Source organism: Sardina pilchardus, chromosome 3 (genome assembly GCF_963854185.1).
Source record: "Sardina pilchardus chromosome 3, fSarPil1.1, whole genome shotgun sequence".
NCBI classification, from domain to species: Eukaryota; Metazoa; Chordata; class Actinopteri; order Clupeiformes; family Clupeidae; genus Sardina; species Sardina pilchardus.
In genome coordinates, this window is record NC_084996.1 from 34,338,503 (window position 1) to 34,356,154 (window position 17,652).

The window sequence follows — 17,652 nt, forward strand, 5'->3', positions numbered from 1 at the left end:
CACTGACACTGTTAGGTTCCAGACCGTGGCTCAGAAGCCTGGGAAACCTATTGTACCGTATTGTGTACTGTTAGCATGTTGTCAGCAAATGTGCTTCAGTTTGGATAATCCATGTTAACATGATCCACACAAGATGAAACACAAAACAATTAGTGAACAGTGTCTTGTTAGTACCACTAGTTACTGGTATCACTTGGATAGTTCATAGTTAACTAGCTGATACCAACAACATTCAAGATTTCAAATACTGTAGTTTCCAACACACAGTATTTTCAGATAATTGTTATAATCATTAGGGCCAAAGTTCTGCCCTTACATTCCAGATGTTTCAATGTTCTCTGATGTAGGTGGTTCTGCTGTGGAGGAGGATGGGGGCGTGCGGACTGGACTAGAACCCACAAGGTTGTTTTGTCTGGATCCAGCTGGGTGCCCATGGCCCAGCAACAGCTCGAGACTAGAACCAGGACTACAAATCCCAGTGTGCATCAGAGGGCTGACGACAGTATGGAGCTGAGACTGCCCCATCGGTGTAAGGGAGGTGTGGATCGGGGTAGGGATTCCGGAGTGTGGTCTCAAGAGTTCAGGGGTCACTGGTAAACTAAGGGATGGGTGGGACCGGCTGAGGTTGCCATGGGAGTAAATGGGGTGTGAAGGGCTTGGGGCTGCCACTGAGCCGCCAAAGCTAATTGGCTGCATCAGCCCAGAGCTGCAGAGGCTGAGGCCCAGTCGGGTTGGTGCTGGCTGGGCATGTTGCTGGCTCAGATAGGGAGAATTCGGCGTTGTCCTGGAGGTCTGAAAGGGACTCTGCTGGGTGTCCGCTCCAAGCCCCGCAGCCTGGTCCCTGTCCGAGCAGCAAGAGGTGTGTGGACAGGGGGACTGCGGACTGTTGGGTGGATGCTGGCTAGCCGTCTCTCCCTCCTGGCCCACCACGGACGCCCTGACCTGGGCAGTGTTTCCACCACAGCCCCACATACCCCTGTGGGCCAGGCTGTCCCTGGTCAAGGAGTCTGGGTGAACACATGCGGGACCAGTGGGCATGTTCACTGGCATCCGGGGCTGCCAGTCTGGAGCTGTGGCAGCCAGGGTGCTGCTCACCGAGGGAGTGGGCACCACTTGGAGTCCGAAGGAAGGGAAGGAGGACAGGGGCGAGTGGAAGTGTGGCAGGGTGACGTGAGTCTGGAGAAAGTGCATCATCTCATGGAGCTCCTTAGTCAAATTGGACACCTCCTGATTCATATGACTTATCTGGAACAGGGGGAATAAAGTCATCAAGTTAGGAACAAGTGCTCGTGCTATATATCTGTGTGTTCATATAGGTGTATCTACTTGAAACACGCCCTCATGAATAGGTACCTCTTTGTTGATTTGGTTGACACTCTGTCTGACATCCTCGGTTTCCAGCAGCAGGTTGGCGCTCACCTGGTAAGGGTCTGGGGATGGGAGTCAGAGTAGGAAGATTTGATGTCCATCAGTGAAAAGATTGACAATAAACTTAGCTAGCCATTACATGTTCTATTACACATACTGTACATTCTCTCTCTCTCTACCCTATAGATTACAGTAAGAATGGGATGTAACTGAAGTTCATGGGGGGCAAGGCAGGTGGCCCAATACTTTTGGCAATACAGTGTATATATCATTAGTATTAGGCAGACACTTTTGTCCAAATTGACTTACAGTATATCAATAATACATTAGTTGAAATACTAGAACAAAGTCATGCATTGCTACAGTATATCTGTCTTGACTCACTGTCAAGAACCACCTGGCTCGACGCCCACATTTTACAAGGCGAGAGATAGAGAGACAAAGCACAAGCAGGTCTGTCACCCACTCACACATTGGCACACACACAAGTGTATGTACACACAGACACACCTGCGTTACATGAGTAGGGGATGGAAAGAAATCGATCTATTATCTGCAGATAGAGCATGCAGGATTGAGTGACAGTCATATTATGTACTAGATATTATGTATCTAGTTGTATTGCTAATCTCACCTTTGACTCCTGTGTTGGCAGAACCTGCAGATTGCTCCACATTGAAGTGAAAAGCTCTCCCATTATCCTCAATGCCATCAACAACTCTGTTTGGAGCGGAAAGCCAGCGGTGAACGGTGAGCGGTGAGTCATACATATATAGGTCATGCATGGTTGTTAAATTCTCATCATTTTGACACATTATGTGTGAGCTCAGGGACAACACGATTTTGTGTTAATTTCGTGTAGCTACAAAAACAATATAAACAAGCAAACAAAAAACAAAAAGTTACATATTTTTGTAGATACACATTCTGTTTGTTGTTTTAAGATAGCTGAACTCTGTTTTTCACCAAGCCAGCCACACAATTGCTGTGTTGAAATTGACACAAAATGTGTCGTCCCTGAGCACACACATAAATGTGTCAAAATGACACATCTCTTCTTAGAGTGTGGCTAAACATGACCTATTATAAACATTAAAAACACTGAAAATATCTATGTAAGCTTCTATGAACAGGAAGTCTGGATGTCTTTAGGACAACATGCTTGGTTTGTGTGTGTATATCACACCTGGGGCTCAGGTCCAGTGGGCTCACACAGGTCAGGGATGGGATGAGCAGTTTGGCTGGCCTCTGGCATGAGCTGCTGTTGGTGGAGTGGTTGGGGGACAGCTCCTCTTTGGCTGGCTGGGGGGAGGGACTCCGACCTCGGAAGCCCTGAGTGGGCGAGCGGCAGTGGCGGAGCATGTTCATGTGGCGTAGCTCCTCCCCCAACATGGTGGTCAGGGAGGACTGTCGACAGGGGCTGCCCAAACTGGAGTGCAGGGGCAATCGGCCAGGTGAGGAGGAGAACCCAGTGTCCTTGATGAGGTCATCCTCTTCCTCAGACTTAATGATAAAGGGGAGCTTTGAGTTCCTCGACAATGATGACTCTGCACGATCCTTTAAGAACATAGTGGGCGAGAAAAAGAAACAGTGTCTGCTTGTGGAGTGAAGAGAGAAAAGAACAAGCTGTCTGAGATTCACTGATGTGTCCCTCAGAACCCAGACTTGTGTGATTAATTTAGACAGGTAGACAAATAGAGACAGACAAATTGACAGACCCCCCCCCCCACACACACACACAGAGATAATTAAGTTCCAAGTTTCCCATAACAGTGAGGGCAGCAAGTGCGCTACAGCAGCAGACGGACTGTAGATTAATGTGGGTGGCCTGTGGGGCAGGTGGCACAGCTGGTTGTGCGCTGTTGTTCTGCTCATAATTGTGTGTGTGTGTAACTGAGGGGTCAGTCTGAATACTAATTTTCATTTTTCTCTGTCCATATTGGCTCTGTGTTCACTCTGGGTGCAGATACGGACTGTTCCCAGCCCACCTCCCAGAATCACAGTGAGCATGTTACATAAGCTGTTCTGCCTCAGTGCTTTTGATGTCGGGATGAAAGACGAGGCCGGGACACACAGCGTGCAAACACATTCATTTTGTGACACCAAACGAAACGACATCATTTGGTGTGTGTGTGTGTGTGTGTGTTTGCAACTGGGTTTATTGAGGCAATTAGTACCTGTGAAAGTCGAGGAGAGCGAGAGAACCTCGTCATACCCTACAAATGAAAACCAGAAAACAGAAGAGGATTTACTAACAGGTGTCCATATGTGTGTGTGTGTGTGTGTGTGTGTGTGTGTGTGTGTGTGTGTGTGTGTGTGGAGAGGACAGAAATTGATGTGACACACAAGCTCTTGACAATTTTGTCAATGAGTTCTTTAAACTCAGCCCCCATGTCATGACTCACACAAGAAGAGCCACTCAGTCCATCAGCGGTCACATTACCCACTACAGACTACAGAGTGAGTCGTGACTGCCCCCCCTGGCCGGTGCGGTGCGGTGCGGTGCGGCGCGGCGTACCTCTCTCAGGTTGTAGGTGAGGTTGTGGTGGATGTCGGCGGTGAAGCGGTGGCCGTACTCCGGGTACAGCTCCAGCACCTCCTGCAGCGCGCGGATGCTGATGTACTGCAGGTCGCAGTAGGTCAGCGCCTTCACGTCTGCGTTGGTCTTGATCACCTGCTCCTGCCCGGGGATGTCTGCGCCGATCAGGTCTCCCTTACCTGGACGGGACACACACACAGAGAGAGCGTCTCAGCACAAATCAAATCACAGTTACTAAGAAGATCAGCACACTCAATATAACCCATTCACAATGCTACCAGATGACTGGCTTATGCTGGAAACCAATGAGTGCACAATCATACTGTACTACAGTAATGCCTATCTACATCTACCGTAATGAAACTGGCAAAGGCCCCACATAACTACCTGATTTGAATATCCTTTTGCCAAACCTTTGTTTCTGGCACTTATGAAGAGGTACACGTCCAATTTATTTTCCATGTACCGGTACACAACCAACCACTGACCTAATATGGCAAGCACCATGCCGTCCTTCAGGACCTCCAGCGACCCTGAGCAGACGAAGTGCTGGGCGTGGAGCGCGTCGCCGTGGCGAATGAGGTACTCTCCGGGGGCGCAGAACGACGTCTTGATGTGGAGCGAGAGGGAGCGCAAGCACCCCCTGCTGGCTGAGGAGAAGAGCGGCAGCTGCAGGATGTCCTTGTTCAGGTGCATGGCGATGTCGGCACGCAGCTCATCCGGGAAGTCGTGCAGCAGCTGCAGAGAACCAAACAAGCTCTATTGATCAGAACCGACTCTGTGAGAACCAGTCAACTAGGTGCTTATAATCATGGAACTCGGAACAACAAATTGGCGCTAATCAAGAACGAGCATGGCGAACCAATCAAGGGCCTATTCATGGTACACTAAATCAAGCTTTCAGGAAGACACCAAGGATAAAGCTCATCAAGTCTAGGGACAAAAGATGCACACAAATTAGGCCATGACTTCATTACTTTTCTGGAGTAATGCCATTTTAATTCGTCCTGATTCCCAAAAAGTCATCCTGACTCATAACTCCACAGGAATGTGCTACTCTCTCTTTTGAAACATGTTCAGCACACTGCACTGATCTCATGGAAAACTTTCCCAAATCACGTGGTGCCGCGTGTTTATACAAAAAAGGCTGAGTGCCAACAACTTATTAGGGGGTGTTAAATTCAGAGAGTTCCTGTGAACTGTCTGTTGAGAGTGTGTTGAGTGTGGGTGTACATTTGTGTGTGTGTGCGTGCGTGTGTGTGTCCATGTGTGTATGATCGTGACTGTGTGTTTTTATCAGTGCATAAATCTAGCTGGTGTTAAATGGGGGTGTGGGTAAAAGAGTCCACCCTCTGCAGCTTCGCTGTCGCTGAGCCACTAATTATCTGCAGCTCTTTTTAACTGGGCCAAATGGCCATCATCGCCACCATCACCATCACCATCATCATCATCACCATCATCACCATCATCATCACAAACAAAGGTCTTTTTTCACTCCCAATGGAGAGGCTAGCAATTTTGTGGAAAAGGTGGATATAACACAGGCTTCACATTTTATTTTGGGGTTATTAGACGCCTACACAGTTTCTACATCTGCAGCAGCGCAGCCTGTGATCACACCCACATACTGTAGTTCATAATAATATTTACATATAATATTTCTATATGCTGGAGAATAAGTTTGCATGTTTTTTGTTTATTTGCAAGCCAGTTCAGCCTGTTTAAGAAACAATACAGAACATATGGTATTCTTCTTGTGCCCTGCTGTGCAATATATATGGATCCACAAAACCACTCAAGTCCTGGATTAGGTTTTCAAACTTGAATTTTTAAATGAATAGTCCCAGTCCTTGATTATGATTGGCTGAATCATGTTCAATGCCATCCTAAAACCCAAGGCTGCACGACTGCATTTAACTCCAACTCACTGCGCCATGACTTCAGACAAAAGTTGGAGTTGCTGTGTCTCAGCGTTGCTTGGCAACCATTCTGATAAAAGAAATATATTTCTAGGTGGAAGACTGAGTATCTATGAATAAATCATTGAATGTGTTGATGTTGTGATGATATTTAGGAAATCTTGCCGGGTATATGTAGCAACCATCATGTCACCAATAAGCCCCATCATGCTGTGCCTGCAACACCCCTGCTGTTCTAAAAACCTGTGACCTTGTGGGGCTAATAGCTTCTTTGTGCTCTCAAACTTAAAAGTGCAATTCTTAGATCACATTATTTTGGGATATGCTGAGAATCTTTCCAAGTGTAACAGTAGTGCTTATTAGTCAAGAATCTGCTTTATGAAGAAACTAACCACTACTTGCAGCAGCAAGGTAAAAGTAAGACACATTGATTGTTCCATTTCCATCCTGCAGCCTCTCCCACCTTCCTTCCCAAACCGCCATCTTGCACCAAGTCTATACCTATCAGCTGCTGGCCAGCTTTGAGTCATTACCCCCACGTAAGGACATCATGGCTGTGTCCAGGGGAGTGGGGCAGTGGATCCGGTGGGATCATTAGTGAGGCTCTTTTTATACCTCGTTGGCATTGATTCCGTTGTTGACGGACCAGGTGGCCTGGAAGTACTCGAGCATGCGCTGCTTGAGCTGCTGGGGCAGCCGGTGCACCCTGATGAAGTCCTTCAGGTCCTTCATGCGCGTGTGGTACTGCGAGCGCCGCGAGTACATGCGCTGGATGATGGCCGTCACGTTCCCAAACACCACCGCGTGCATCAGGGCTGCCAGGGAGAGATGGAGAGAGGAGGGGGGGGGGGGGGGTTATTATTACGGCTCCTAATCATCTCTTTCTGTATCTCACCTCATGGTTTAAATTGTGAAGTCCATACAAGTCTTGACATGATTGTTATGGCTTTCTTAAGAGCCATGTGAGTGTCTGTGTGTGTGTGTGTGTGTGTGTGTGTGTGTGTGTGTGTGTGTGTGTGTGTGTATACATGTGAGTGCATGTGTGACTTTGTTAGGCTCACACCCAATCAGCATGGTCCATGTGTGTGTGTGTGTGTGTGTGTGTGTGTGTGTGTGTGTGTGTGTGTACATCCATGTGAGTGCATGTGTGACTGTGGTAGGCTCACACCCAATCAGCATGGTCCATGTGTGTGTGTGTGTGTGTGTGTGTGTGTGTGTGTGTGTGTGTGTGTGTGTGTGTGTACATCCATGTGAGTGCATGTGTGACTGTGGTAGGCTCACACCCAATCAGCATGGTCCATGTGTGTGTGTGTGTGTGTGTGTCTGTGTGTGTGTGTGTGTGTGTGTGTGTGTGTGTGTGTGTACATCCATGTGAGTGCATGTGTGAGTGTGGCAGGCTCACCCCCGATCAGCATGGTGCAGATGGAGAAGACCTTCTCTGCGTCCGTGTTGGCGCACACGTTGCCGAAGCCCACGCTGGTCAGGCTGCTCAGGGTGAAGTAGAGCGAGGCGATGTAGGCGCTCTGCATGGACGGACCCCCCGTGGTGCCGTTAGTGTACGGGGCCTCCAAACGCTTCCCCAGCTCCTGCAGCCAGCCTAGCGCACAAAAGGACACGGACACAAACACAACATAAATAGATACTATTCATGTGTTTATGTCTAGCTTTCTTTATGAATGACACATTCATATACAGGGCTTTTATACCCAGACATGGAAACAGACTCATGCATTATGTGCATGCACACACACACATAGAGGCACATTAGACATACCTATATCCCAGGTGAGCGGGTCATTGCTCTCGAGCTGCTTGTAGCCGATGACGTACCAGACGCAGGCCAGCCAGTGGGCCAGCAGGGCGAAGACGCACATGAGCAGGGTCAGCACCACGGAGCTGTACTGGGAGTAGCGGTCCAGCTTCTGCAGCAGCCGCAGCAAACGCAGCAGACGCACCGTCTTCAGCAGGTGCACCAAAGATGTCTGCGACACACACGCACACGCACACGCACACACACACACACACACACACACACACACACACACACACAAAAAGGTCTCTAAACATGTTTCATAGGCACGGACATACAGTATTCCACAAAGCAAGACCAACATATTTTATGTGTTTACAAACATACAGTAAAGCAATCTCCCCCAAAATTGGTAGAACAATTGAATAATTATTTTCCACTATTATCAAGAGCCAAACCCCAGGCATATACACGTGAATAGACATGCACACACATATGGAGAGAGAGAGAGAGAAAGAGAGAGAGAGGACAGAAGAGTCTCTATAGTGCCTGCAGTTTTTCTGTCCATTTTTATGCTACAGTGGGTCTTTACAGTGAAAATAAGTGATTTTTCAGACACAGAAGTGCACTTCGGTGCCTGTAGCTGGTTTAAATGCACACAATTGCCTCTGAAAAGAACACTTTTACTGCAGAGAAAGAGGGAAACTGTGTGTGTGTGTGTTTGTGTGTGTGTGTGTGTGTGTGTGTGTGTGTGTGTGTGTGTGTGTGTGTGTGTGTGTGTGTGTGTGTGTGTGTGTGTGTGTGTGTGTGTGTGTGTGTGCGCACATGCTGTGTGCAATTAAGAGAGAAAGGGTGCAAAAGGGAGATTGAATGAAAAAGCCACACCACATCTCTGCTCTTTCCAATGAAAACAATTCCCCAAGGGCTCCTTCAGCAAGATAACAATGATAATAGGGGTCTGTGCAATTCTGGAAGAAAACACCTAACCACTTTCTTTCTATATTTCTTTCTTTCTTTTGTTCTATCCATCCATCTATCTATCTATCTATCTATCTATCTGTCTGTCTGTCTGTCTGTCTTTCTTTCTTTAATCTCCTTTTCTTTTTCTCTCTCTTTCTCTCTCACATACACACAACTCCCACAAAAACACACAAGCATGGCAGCACAGACACTCACACACTCAAACTTACAACAGTGATGTTGAGAGCATAGAGCAGGTCAAACGGCAGGGCTGCGATGACGTCCAGGACGAACCAGGTGGCTAGGTAATGCAGGCAGATGGAGCGGGCGTCGTAGACCACCTGACCCGACTGACTCACATAGGTGGTGCGAAAGTTCAGCACAATGTCTGTGGAGGCAAGGAAGCAACCTAATCAGTCTCTCACTCATTAGGACAGTGGGCCTAATCGTTAGATTGACTAAGTCAGTTCCACCGCTTGCTCTTAACTGACATAATGGACAGCTAAACTGACCTCTTCAGTTGTTTTTGTGTGGCTTACGTCACAGTGAAAAAACAGATCTGGGTACTCAATCAATCAAGAGGGGGTTATTGCCCCACTTCAATCAGTAAGTACACTCTAAGAATTAGAGGAGCCTCGAGGAACCTTTTGGGGTTCCTCACCATTGCCACTGTGGAGGAACCTTTTCAGCTCACAGGGGTTCCTCAGGGATCCTTCATGAAAGGTTCTTCAAGGAACCCTTCAATTATTAGGCCTTATTATTACTACTAGGCCTTTTATCATGCATGTTGTTATCATGCATGTTTATGTTTATTATTATTATTATTATTATTATTATTATTATTATTGACAATACTGACAACAAAGGAATGTTTTCCACAGATTTTATTCAATAATTTAACAAGTATTCTCTGGATCCTGGCACATAAATACATCAATGAATGAATAAATAATTGAATGAATGAATGAATAAAGTTAATACATTAATAAATACATAGCCTACAATAATAATAATAATTACAAAATAAACAAACAAAATAAATAAATAATTAATAATAAACACTACCTACTACCTAAAGGAGACAGCAGAGCAAAGAGTCAAACTCTGAGTGTGTGTGTGTGAGACTTTTTTCTGTCACTGGTACTTTTTTTTTTACATTATATCCTCAAAGATATATATATTTCGACCAATACAAAACAAATTAAGAACATAAATAATTGGCCATTTTAATTACAGTGGGGCTGATCTTCCCCTCTGGTGTGTTTGACATTAGGTATTTTTGTATGAAACAGAGGGTGTTTTTTTACACTCTTATGGTATTCAACATTAAAAACAAAATAAATAGACATTAGGGTGGCGAAAGCCTGGGTGACCTCATCAACTTCTTGGGTAAGGACATCCTGAAAGTCGAGTTGAACAGCAAAAGAAGCCTCCATGAAGGGGTTCCCTGTAATGACCAGTACCGGCGTTGGAACCTCTGGATCCTAGCAACCAAATAAATAAATAAGCAAATAAATAAATACATACATACATACATACATACATAGATAAATGCATACATTAACACATACAAACGACAATGAGATGTTACAAATGGGAAATCAATAACAAGCAACAAACATAATTTTGGCTAATTGACAAACCTTACCTTTCTATTGATCACATAAAGTGCTTTGGGGTTCTCTCTGAACAGGTATGGAAGGAGCAAGGTGCCCAGGATGACTTGCAGACCTTTTGTTTAAAAGAGAAATAGAAATTCAAAATATATTAGAGAAAGAACTTTCCCACATGTACATTCATTCACTAGTGCTTGCATGTAGTGTATTGTTGTATGTTTTACATTTGCAAATGTAAAATTGAATTATATTTAAGAATGACTCATAAGATTAACTTAGATGACATGGCACATGCATTTAATATAATAGAGAGGATACCCTGAACTCTCACCTCTGTGACACTCCTCATGTTGCATTGATTTGGCCTCCTCATACATGCAAAAGAGGTCCTGTCCAGTGGCTCGCCGCTGACATTCCTCTATGACCTTCTTTGCGATTTGACCCATTCCTGTCATGATGCTGCGGTCTATGTCAACATCTAGCTGGCTTTGTGATTCTGTGAGGAGCTGTAATCACACACACACACACACACACACACACACACACACACAGACAGATAGACAGAGAGAGACAGCCACAGAGAGAGAGAAAACAAATATTAAATACTATGTGAGATACATTTGATTTTAGAGCTGATGAGGGAATAGTTAGTTATAGTACTTACTATAACTGGGAATCTTAGCCCAGGATATTCTTCAAGGGCCTCCATAGTTGAATGAGTTTGCAAGTATTTTCTCCTGTCTACTCGTGTGCGGATCATTTTGTCTTGCAGGATGGATAGATTGGGATGTTTCTTAAGGCATTCGGCCCACATTTTTTTCCTGGTGACACCTGAGGCTGGCTGCATCCTCTCCTTGCACATTGGCTGTCTGATTACTCGGTCCAGTCTGCAAATGATAAAAAAAACACGTTTAATGCAAAGTACGATTGGTTCTGAGAGGTCCTATGCAAGGAGAACGGCTGCTTAGAAGCAATATTGGACTCATGACGATCCTGGATGTTAAAGTGTAAGTCTGGCGTAAATTGACCCTTAGTCCTGTTGTATAAGTCAAGGCAAGTCAAGTCAACTTTATTTATATAGCGCATTTCATACACAGAGGTCATTCAGTGTGCTTTACATAAACAAAAGCAAACAGGAATAGTTGATAAAAGCATAGAAGGGCAATAAGCTCACCACATGCAGCTTAAAGCAGACCCATGGGGGAGATAGCCAGTCGCACACTTCTTCCACAGATTTGTTCATTCTGAAATGAATGAAAGGTAAAGAAAAGCTCAGATTTCTACACCCCTTTGATTCTATAATTCACTTGGCAAATAAATCCATTTTGATTAAAAAAAAAAGGTTTAAAATCTAACAGGATTCCTAGTGGCGACAACACTGCGCAACACTAGTCCAATGTAACAACATGATAACAATGTTTCCATTTAGCTGCTAACGTTACTTGTAACTGTCAACTAGCAGAGGCAACAGACTGTACGAACTACTGTGGCGACATTGCTAGCTGGTGCTGGCATCCCAAGTAACAAACTGTGGTGTCATTTTCAACGACAGCTTTAAACATATCTTTAGTCAAACGGGAAAAATAGGAGAATATAGTAGCCTAGGCTAAATGTATGTTTGTGTATTATGACTGACGTTAACTAAGCTAGCATTCAGGGAACGATTAGCTAGCTATGATAAGTGATAACCAAAACCGATTTAGCAGCTGGACTATGGGAATATAATGTCGACGCTGACTACCCCGGACATGTTGTCACTAGACATTTCTAGGTCTAAAATTAATTGACAGATATAAAAGTTAATGTTTACCAGTATAGACTCGCTAACGTTAATGTTACCCACCTGAGTTGTTCGTTGAATGGAAAGTCGTTGGAAAGTCCGTCACGGCAGTTCAAAATGTTCCACGCTCGCGGACAAACAATGGCCATGCAGGTTCCTCAAAGAACCCCAAAGATGGGAAGGTTCCTGGAGAATCCCCAAAGTGCCTCGAAGCTAGCCTGGCACGCCCTCCCAGTGACGCAACGCCTTCAGGCTTTTGCTGCTGGTCTGGTCAACTGCTCATTGAGAAGGATTTCTGAGTTCCCGAAATCTGCGGAACTGCCCCCTTTGGTCGAGAACCAATCAACTTTGAGCAGCTCCAACGGCTCTGGGTAGATGCGTGTTCAAGGCAGCGGAAAGAGTGTTGTTATTGGTTTAAACTCGGCAATCCGCTTTCTGACATCTACCAGTAGCAAACCGAGGCACTTAAAGGAGGCGGGTCAACCAGCGCTGGCAAGAAACCGTGTTAGCACAGGCTGTTGGTCAGACTAAAGTCTCGCAGAGCCTTTGAAAGTCGATGGTAATCAGGCTACCTCGAAGCACCTCTAATTCTTAGAGTGTAGTTATTAATCCATTTTCACCATGAATTACCCTTATCTGATGTGTGACATTAGAGGAAGCAGGAGAGGTATGAGAATAAGTGAAGACGTTAGTCATTTCTGACATACATTACTCATGTACCAGGACTTCACTGTTATAGAGATAAAAAATTCAATTGCTATTCTTAGATTATTCTTGGAGTTCTTGGGAGGAAGTGGAAGGTTTGTTCAGGGAGTTGAGCTGAGCTCCACTGGCTGACAGCTGGGTTGCTAAGTTTAAATGGTGGTGCCATTGGCACCTCCAGAGCTGAAGAAAATGGCACCTCTCTCATGTAGGTCACACATTTAACAAGAAACCAACTGAAGAAGGAAATTGGGAGACTGGAGAGAATGAGATTCTAATGGAAATGATTTTTCCTTAACACCGAGTTGCCATATTAAAGCTGCAAATGCAATTACGCACAATTTTGTCAAATTTAGTTACAAAAGCTGTGTGCCCTGCATGTGTGGTCAGCCACTGTTAATCCACAGTCCTGGCTCTGTCGATCTGAATATAACTAAGTGGCTTGGACCAAGCTGTGCACTGGTCCAGCCTATCCACACTGTAGTGCTGTATAATTACAACAATGCAAATAAAAATGATATAAATGCAAAATAATACTACTAAAATCCTTTCTCTATTTTGGCTCTTATAAACACCTTGCTTCAGGACAACAGATTGTCCGTTGTGTTCAAATACTGTATCAACAACCTTTGGGCACTGATGCAGTGGGCAGTGATACAGAAAGCAATGTAAACAGTGATACAGAAAGCAAATTTTCTACCTTTGCCTTTTCTGCCCACCTCTCTTTTCTCCTTTTTCTTTCTTTCATTTACTCGTTCACTCTCCCACACATACACTTCAACATAATCACCTAGTATGAAGAGCAACTCCACAGCAATGTCACTGACTATAGTGCTCCGGGAAGTGGAATCACAGTCATTGTTGCCATGGTCACTGTCTTCGGGCGTTGAGAAGCACACATTGTACGGAACCGTCACAGCCACATAGAAGGTGGCGAAGAGGATCAGCCAGTCCCACAATGCCTTGCTCAGGCTGTAGTGCAGCAGGATAAAGCGTGATTTCTTCACTGAAGCCACCTTGTACTCTGGAAGGGACGGTCCGCGGAACACATTCTAGAAAGGATTCATAGAAAAGATTGAAAATAAGACAGAAAAATGCTAGAAAATAAAATGGTAGAATAGAATAGAAAATGGTATTCTATTGCATACAGTACACTGTCGCTAAATTACACAGCCCATCAATGCATGCATGAATTTATTAGCTCACTTGGTTGAACCACAGCACTTGTGGTCAGCTATTAATGACCAATGAGCTGAAGTGACAGTTACAGTCTTTTGTGTGTAATGCACACTGTTTAGCCTGGTCTGTTCATGCAGTATACCAAAAGAACTCATGTATTCATATTCTGGTATTCACTCACTCACTCACTCACTCACCTATACAAATAATAGCCTACTCACTCACTCCCTCCCTCACTCATTAGCACAGACGAGTGCACTCAAATTCATTACTCTTTTTGGTTCTCCCCCTCTATATTTATGGATAAGTGCACTCTCATTACGCCCATACATACTCCACCTCATATCAATGGACTTCCACTCAACAGGAGGAGCTGGGAGGAGAAGGCTGCATGGGGGAACAATTAGTATGGCCACACCAAGACGAAGTGAAGACGTGTTACCAGGTAACTGTCACATCTAACAACACCTTCGCAAGATAAGTGCAAATAAGCTGTCTTATAACAGCCTCTGCAGCATATGTAACCATTGGCAACCAGTTCCTCACTGTGCTAACAGCCATGGCTAGGTCTAGAGGGAAGAAGGGAAGCACAGAGATAAAATAGACCCTGAGCAACAGACATCTTACTGCAGGTGTCGTCTGCTGATGGTGTCATCTCTCTGAAGCTCATTAAATTTTAAAGGTTGGACCAATTTCAAAAGGCACCATAGAAGACCCCTGTTAAAAGATTTTTTTAAACACATGACCTTTCAAAAACCACTGACTAGAACGGAGACATGATCAACTGAAGCAATCCTGCAGCCTTCTCCTGCAATGGGACTCCACTGAGGGTATTTCCTGGCAATGTGAACAATGACCGAGAATACAAAACAGTGCCATTTCACAGGTGTTGTGAAGAAGCAATGCGGTAGACCAGAGGGAATGTCTGTCTGTGGTGGTTCAGAAGCAAGCACCACTAACCACTCATTCCATCTCTGCATACCCGCTTACGATGCTCTTGATGCATTTAGCATTCTGGACTTATTTACTGTAATATTGCCTGCATGTGTTGGAGGACAATAACCAATATCGTTAAATATTCAAAAATGAATTAAGAAACACTACATTTCAGACTTTAAGATTGCATTCTTAAAATCTGCAAAATGATCACAAACCTTTGGCTCTTTCAATACCTTCACCCAAATAGAAATACAGCACGATTCGTACATTTGGCTAAAGTAATCTGACCAAAACTTGATCCTGCAATTACACCTGTCAGAGTCCAGAAATCGAATATCCAATGGAGGCCTCTGACCACTTAGCTTGGGCAAAGCACATGTTGGACACAGCACATGTCTCCTGCAGGTGCTGCTGCTGCCAAGCTGGACCAACTCACAGTTCATTAAATGTCCAGCTCTTGCCTGCAGTTACATAACCCCATCATTATTTTTCACAAAGATCTGGCAAAATGGTCACTCATTTCAAGCTAATTTTCAGTCATTTAATGTAATGAGGGCATAGAGTGATTATTATTAGTGATTAAGTAAGCTACTGCATTTCGATTTGAAAAGACAAGGGCGCTGGTGTTTTTGAGACTTGTAGAGTTGGTTTTGAGAGTTGAGGCTCCTTAACGATAGTTGAAGCCATTTTACATGTGCCTGATAACTCAGCTTTCAGGAGGACCAAAACACAGGCATTTTTGGGCATTCAATTTTGAATATTTGTGTTGCAGTTTTGTTATGAGTTGATGACTTACATTTGCCAGCTTCCCTTTGTTCTTGCTGGTGAACTGGCTGGTGAGCTGGTACAGAACGCTCCTCCCACGTTCACGTGCCCGGCTGAGGGGCGAGCTGCCAGCCTTCATACTCTGACACTCGTCCTCAGATATACCTGCTGAAAAGGAAAAAAGAGACATGAAATTCTTGATCTGAAATCTAACATAGGAAGACATGTCAGGTTGTGTGATATTATGTCAATGTCAATGTCAATGTCTTTGTATAGCACATTTAAGAGACAACAACAGTTGACCAAAGTGCTATGATATATGAGTGCAAAGATGCGTGTGCTTTTAAATTGAAACATAAAATTATTCCAAATGTAGTAATTATTATTCAAATATCAAGTTGACTTGATAGGTGTGCCAGGGTTGTGGCGTGCATCTCCTTACCATCTCTATGGGTAGTGTGGTGAGTCTTCCCATATGAGTCACTGATGTCCTTGAAGGAAAACAGAAAGAGAACTACTTCTCCTTTCTCGTTCTTTATTGGCACTATGTCCAAGAGACACCAGAATGGGCTTCCTGATGGAACAAGCAGAAAAAGACTTTTACGATGTGCTCAAAATGTCTAACACACTAAGCCGCTCACCACTTAGAGTAGCAATTTCTAAATAACAAGTCTCTCATTCAAAGTGGCGCTCGCACTAAGAAAGTAAGACCATCACCCACATAATATACTCCGTGGGGAATCAGCTTTAATTTGGGAGGTAGTCCTTCCAAGCCCAACACACATATGGACATTTGTGGCTGCCACTATGTGCAGCGCTTCAGCTTCACACAGAATGACTAACCTTAATGAGTTCTAATATTAGGGCTTTGGTGGGCAGCCCTACCAGTCTGTTCTCACTATGGGTAGCCTATATAACACTATCAGAATACCGCATCAGATGTATCATCAGGTGCTTGTGATATATCATGATGCCAGAGATATATGAATTGCGATTAGAGATTCCGCAACCCATTTGACTTGAGCTACTTCTAACTACATGACTTCTCCTGCTGGGTGACTTATCAAATGTAAGAGGAAAACTTGTGGGGAAAAAGAAGAAACTCACTTAGTGTGCTTTGTTGAATTTTAGGTAAACACATAATTCCTGTTTTTGCCTTTTAGGGGTATTTGTTTTCTTCAGTTACACAAATATTATCTACAGTATCTGTTCGATACATAAAGTGATAGACTATATAGATTTTCTGTATGAGGAATGGCATATTCACTGTATTGTGACACTGTTGGTTCATGTGAGCAATGTATCATGACCATATCATGTCCCCAGACCCTCTGGCATGCTCAATCTCACCGGTCTTCCTGTAGAAGTGGACTTCGGTCTGGTACTCTCGCTGGCCCTCCAGGATCTTCTCCAGCTGCTGGGTGACCCGTTCGCTGGTCTCTGGGCCGTACAGGAAGTGACACTTGCATGTCTTCTGCATGACCTCTGTTCGCCCGAACCCCGTGAGCTCGCAGAAGCCATCGGAGCAATACACGATGGGGTATCCACGGCAACCCTGTGCATTTCCCAACAGGAAGTTGCTGTCTAGAAGCCCCATGAGAGGAATGAAATATATGATGATAATTATAATATTATATAAATGAAATATAGAAAACAAACAAAGAAATATTATAATAATACAAGAAGAAGATATAGAAGAATTAGTATTTCAACAGACAACCTGTGAAACAAACTTCACAGCACAGACTACAGCATCAAATAAATAAATGCAGTAGTTGTGTTGGCTCCTAAATTAGTGCCAGTACTTTGCAAACACTGCCTGCCATCGATTGCTGATATACTGTACATTAGCAGCAGACTGAACTTTTCCTGTGCTGGTTGCCGGTATTCAATTATGTGGTTCGCCTTGCATTCAGGTTCTCCCCTGTGGTAATTATCTACTTGTCTAACCTTAATGAAGTACTAGCATCCATGGAACATATGGTCAAAATGTCACTGTTACATTTATTTTTATTCTGCCTCTGTCTTTACCTCTTCGGCACGCATGTACCTCACCTCCCTGACATGTTTTCTTTTGTAATCTCCGCCTGCTTGCTTTTGTTCCTCCTACGCTTTCATTGCAAGGCCCTATTTAG

The 17,652-nt window shown here is 44.4% G+C and overlaps 1 protein-coding gene and 1 long non-coding RNA gene across 2 annotated transcripts in view; both read right to left on the minus strand.

Moving 5' to 3' along the window:
* Nucleotides 1-312: 312 nt before the first annotated feature.
* kcnh4a (potassium voltage-gated channel, subfamily H (eag-related), member 4a) overlaps nucleotides 313-17,652 on the minus strand; it is a 27,291-nt gene continuing 9,951 nt past the window's right edge. The window contains exons 2-16 of the mRNA XM_062531009.1: nucleotides 16,868-17,101; nucleotides 15,960-16,091; nucleotides 15,549-15,685; nucleotides 13,425-13,686; nucleotides 8,767-8,924; nucleotides 7,601-7,808; nucleotides 7,229-7,423; nucleotides 6,442-6,641; nucleotides 4,396-4,645; nucleotides 3,887-4,086; nucleotides 3,542-3,584; nucleotides 2,555-2,894; nucleotides 2,003-2,088; nucleotides 1,354-1,430; nucleotides 313-1,245 (exon numbers count right to left, since the gene is read on the minus strand). Coding sequence (XP_062386993.1) covers nucleotides 313-1,245; nucleotides 1,354-1,430; nucleotides 2,003-2,088; nucleotides 2,555-2,894; nucleotides 3,542-3,584; nucleotides 3,887-4,086; nucleotides 4,396-4,645; nucleotides 6,442-6,641; nucleotides 7,229-7,423; nucleotides 7,601-7,808; nucleotides 8,767-8,924; nucleotides 13,425-13,686; nucleotides 15,549-15,685; nucleotides 15,960-16,091; nucleotides 16,868-17,101 — 3,455 coding nt within the window. The remainder of the gene's footprint in view (nucleotides 1,246-1,353; nucleotides 1,431-2,002; nucleotides 2,089-2,554; nucleotides 2,895-3,541; nucleotides 3,585-3,886; nucleotides 4,087-4,395; nucleotides 4,646-6,441; nucleotides 6,642-7,228; nucleotides 7,424-7,600; nucleotides 7,809-8,766; nucleotides 8,925-13,424; nucleotides 13,687-15,548; nucleotides 15,686-15,959; nucleotides 16,092-16,867; nucleotides 17,102-17,652) is intronic.
* On the minus strand, nucleotides 9,900-10,549 carry LOC134077412 (uncharacterized). Its single transcript, XR_009938690.1, has 3 exons — nucleotides 10,484-10,549; nucleotides 10,185-10,267; nucleotides 9,900-10,020 (listed from the first exon to the last, which is right to left on the minus strand). It is a non-coding gene; the product is annotated as an uncharacterized LOC134077412 (long non-coding RNA).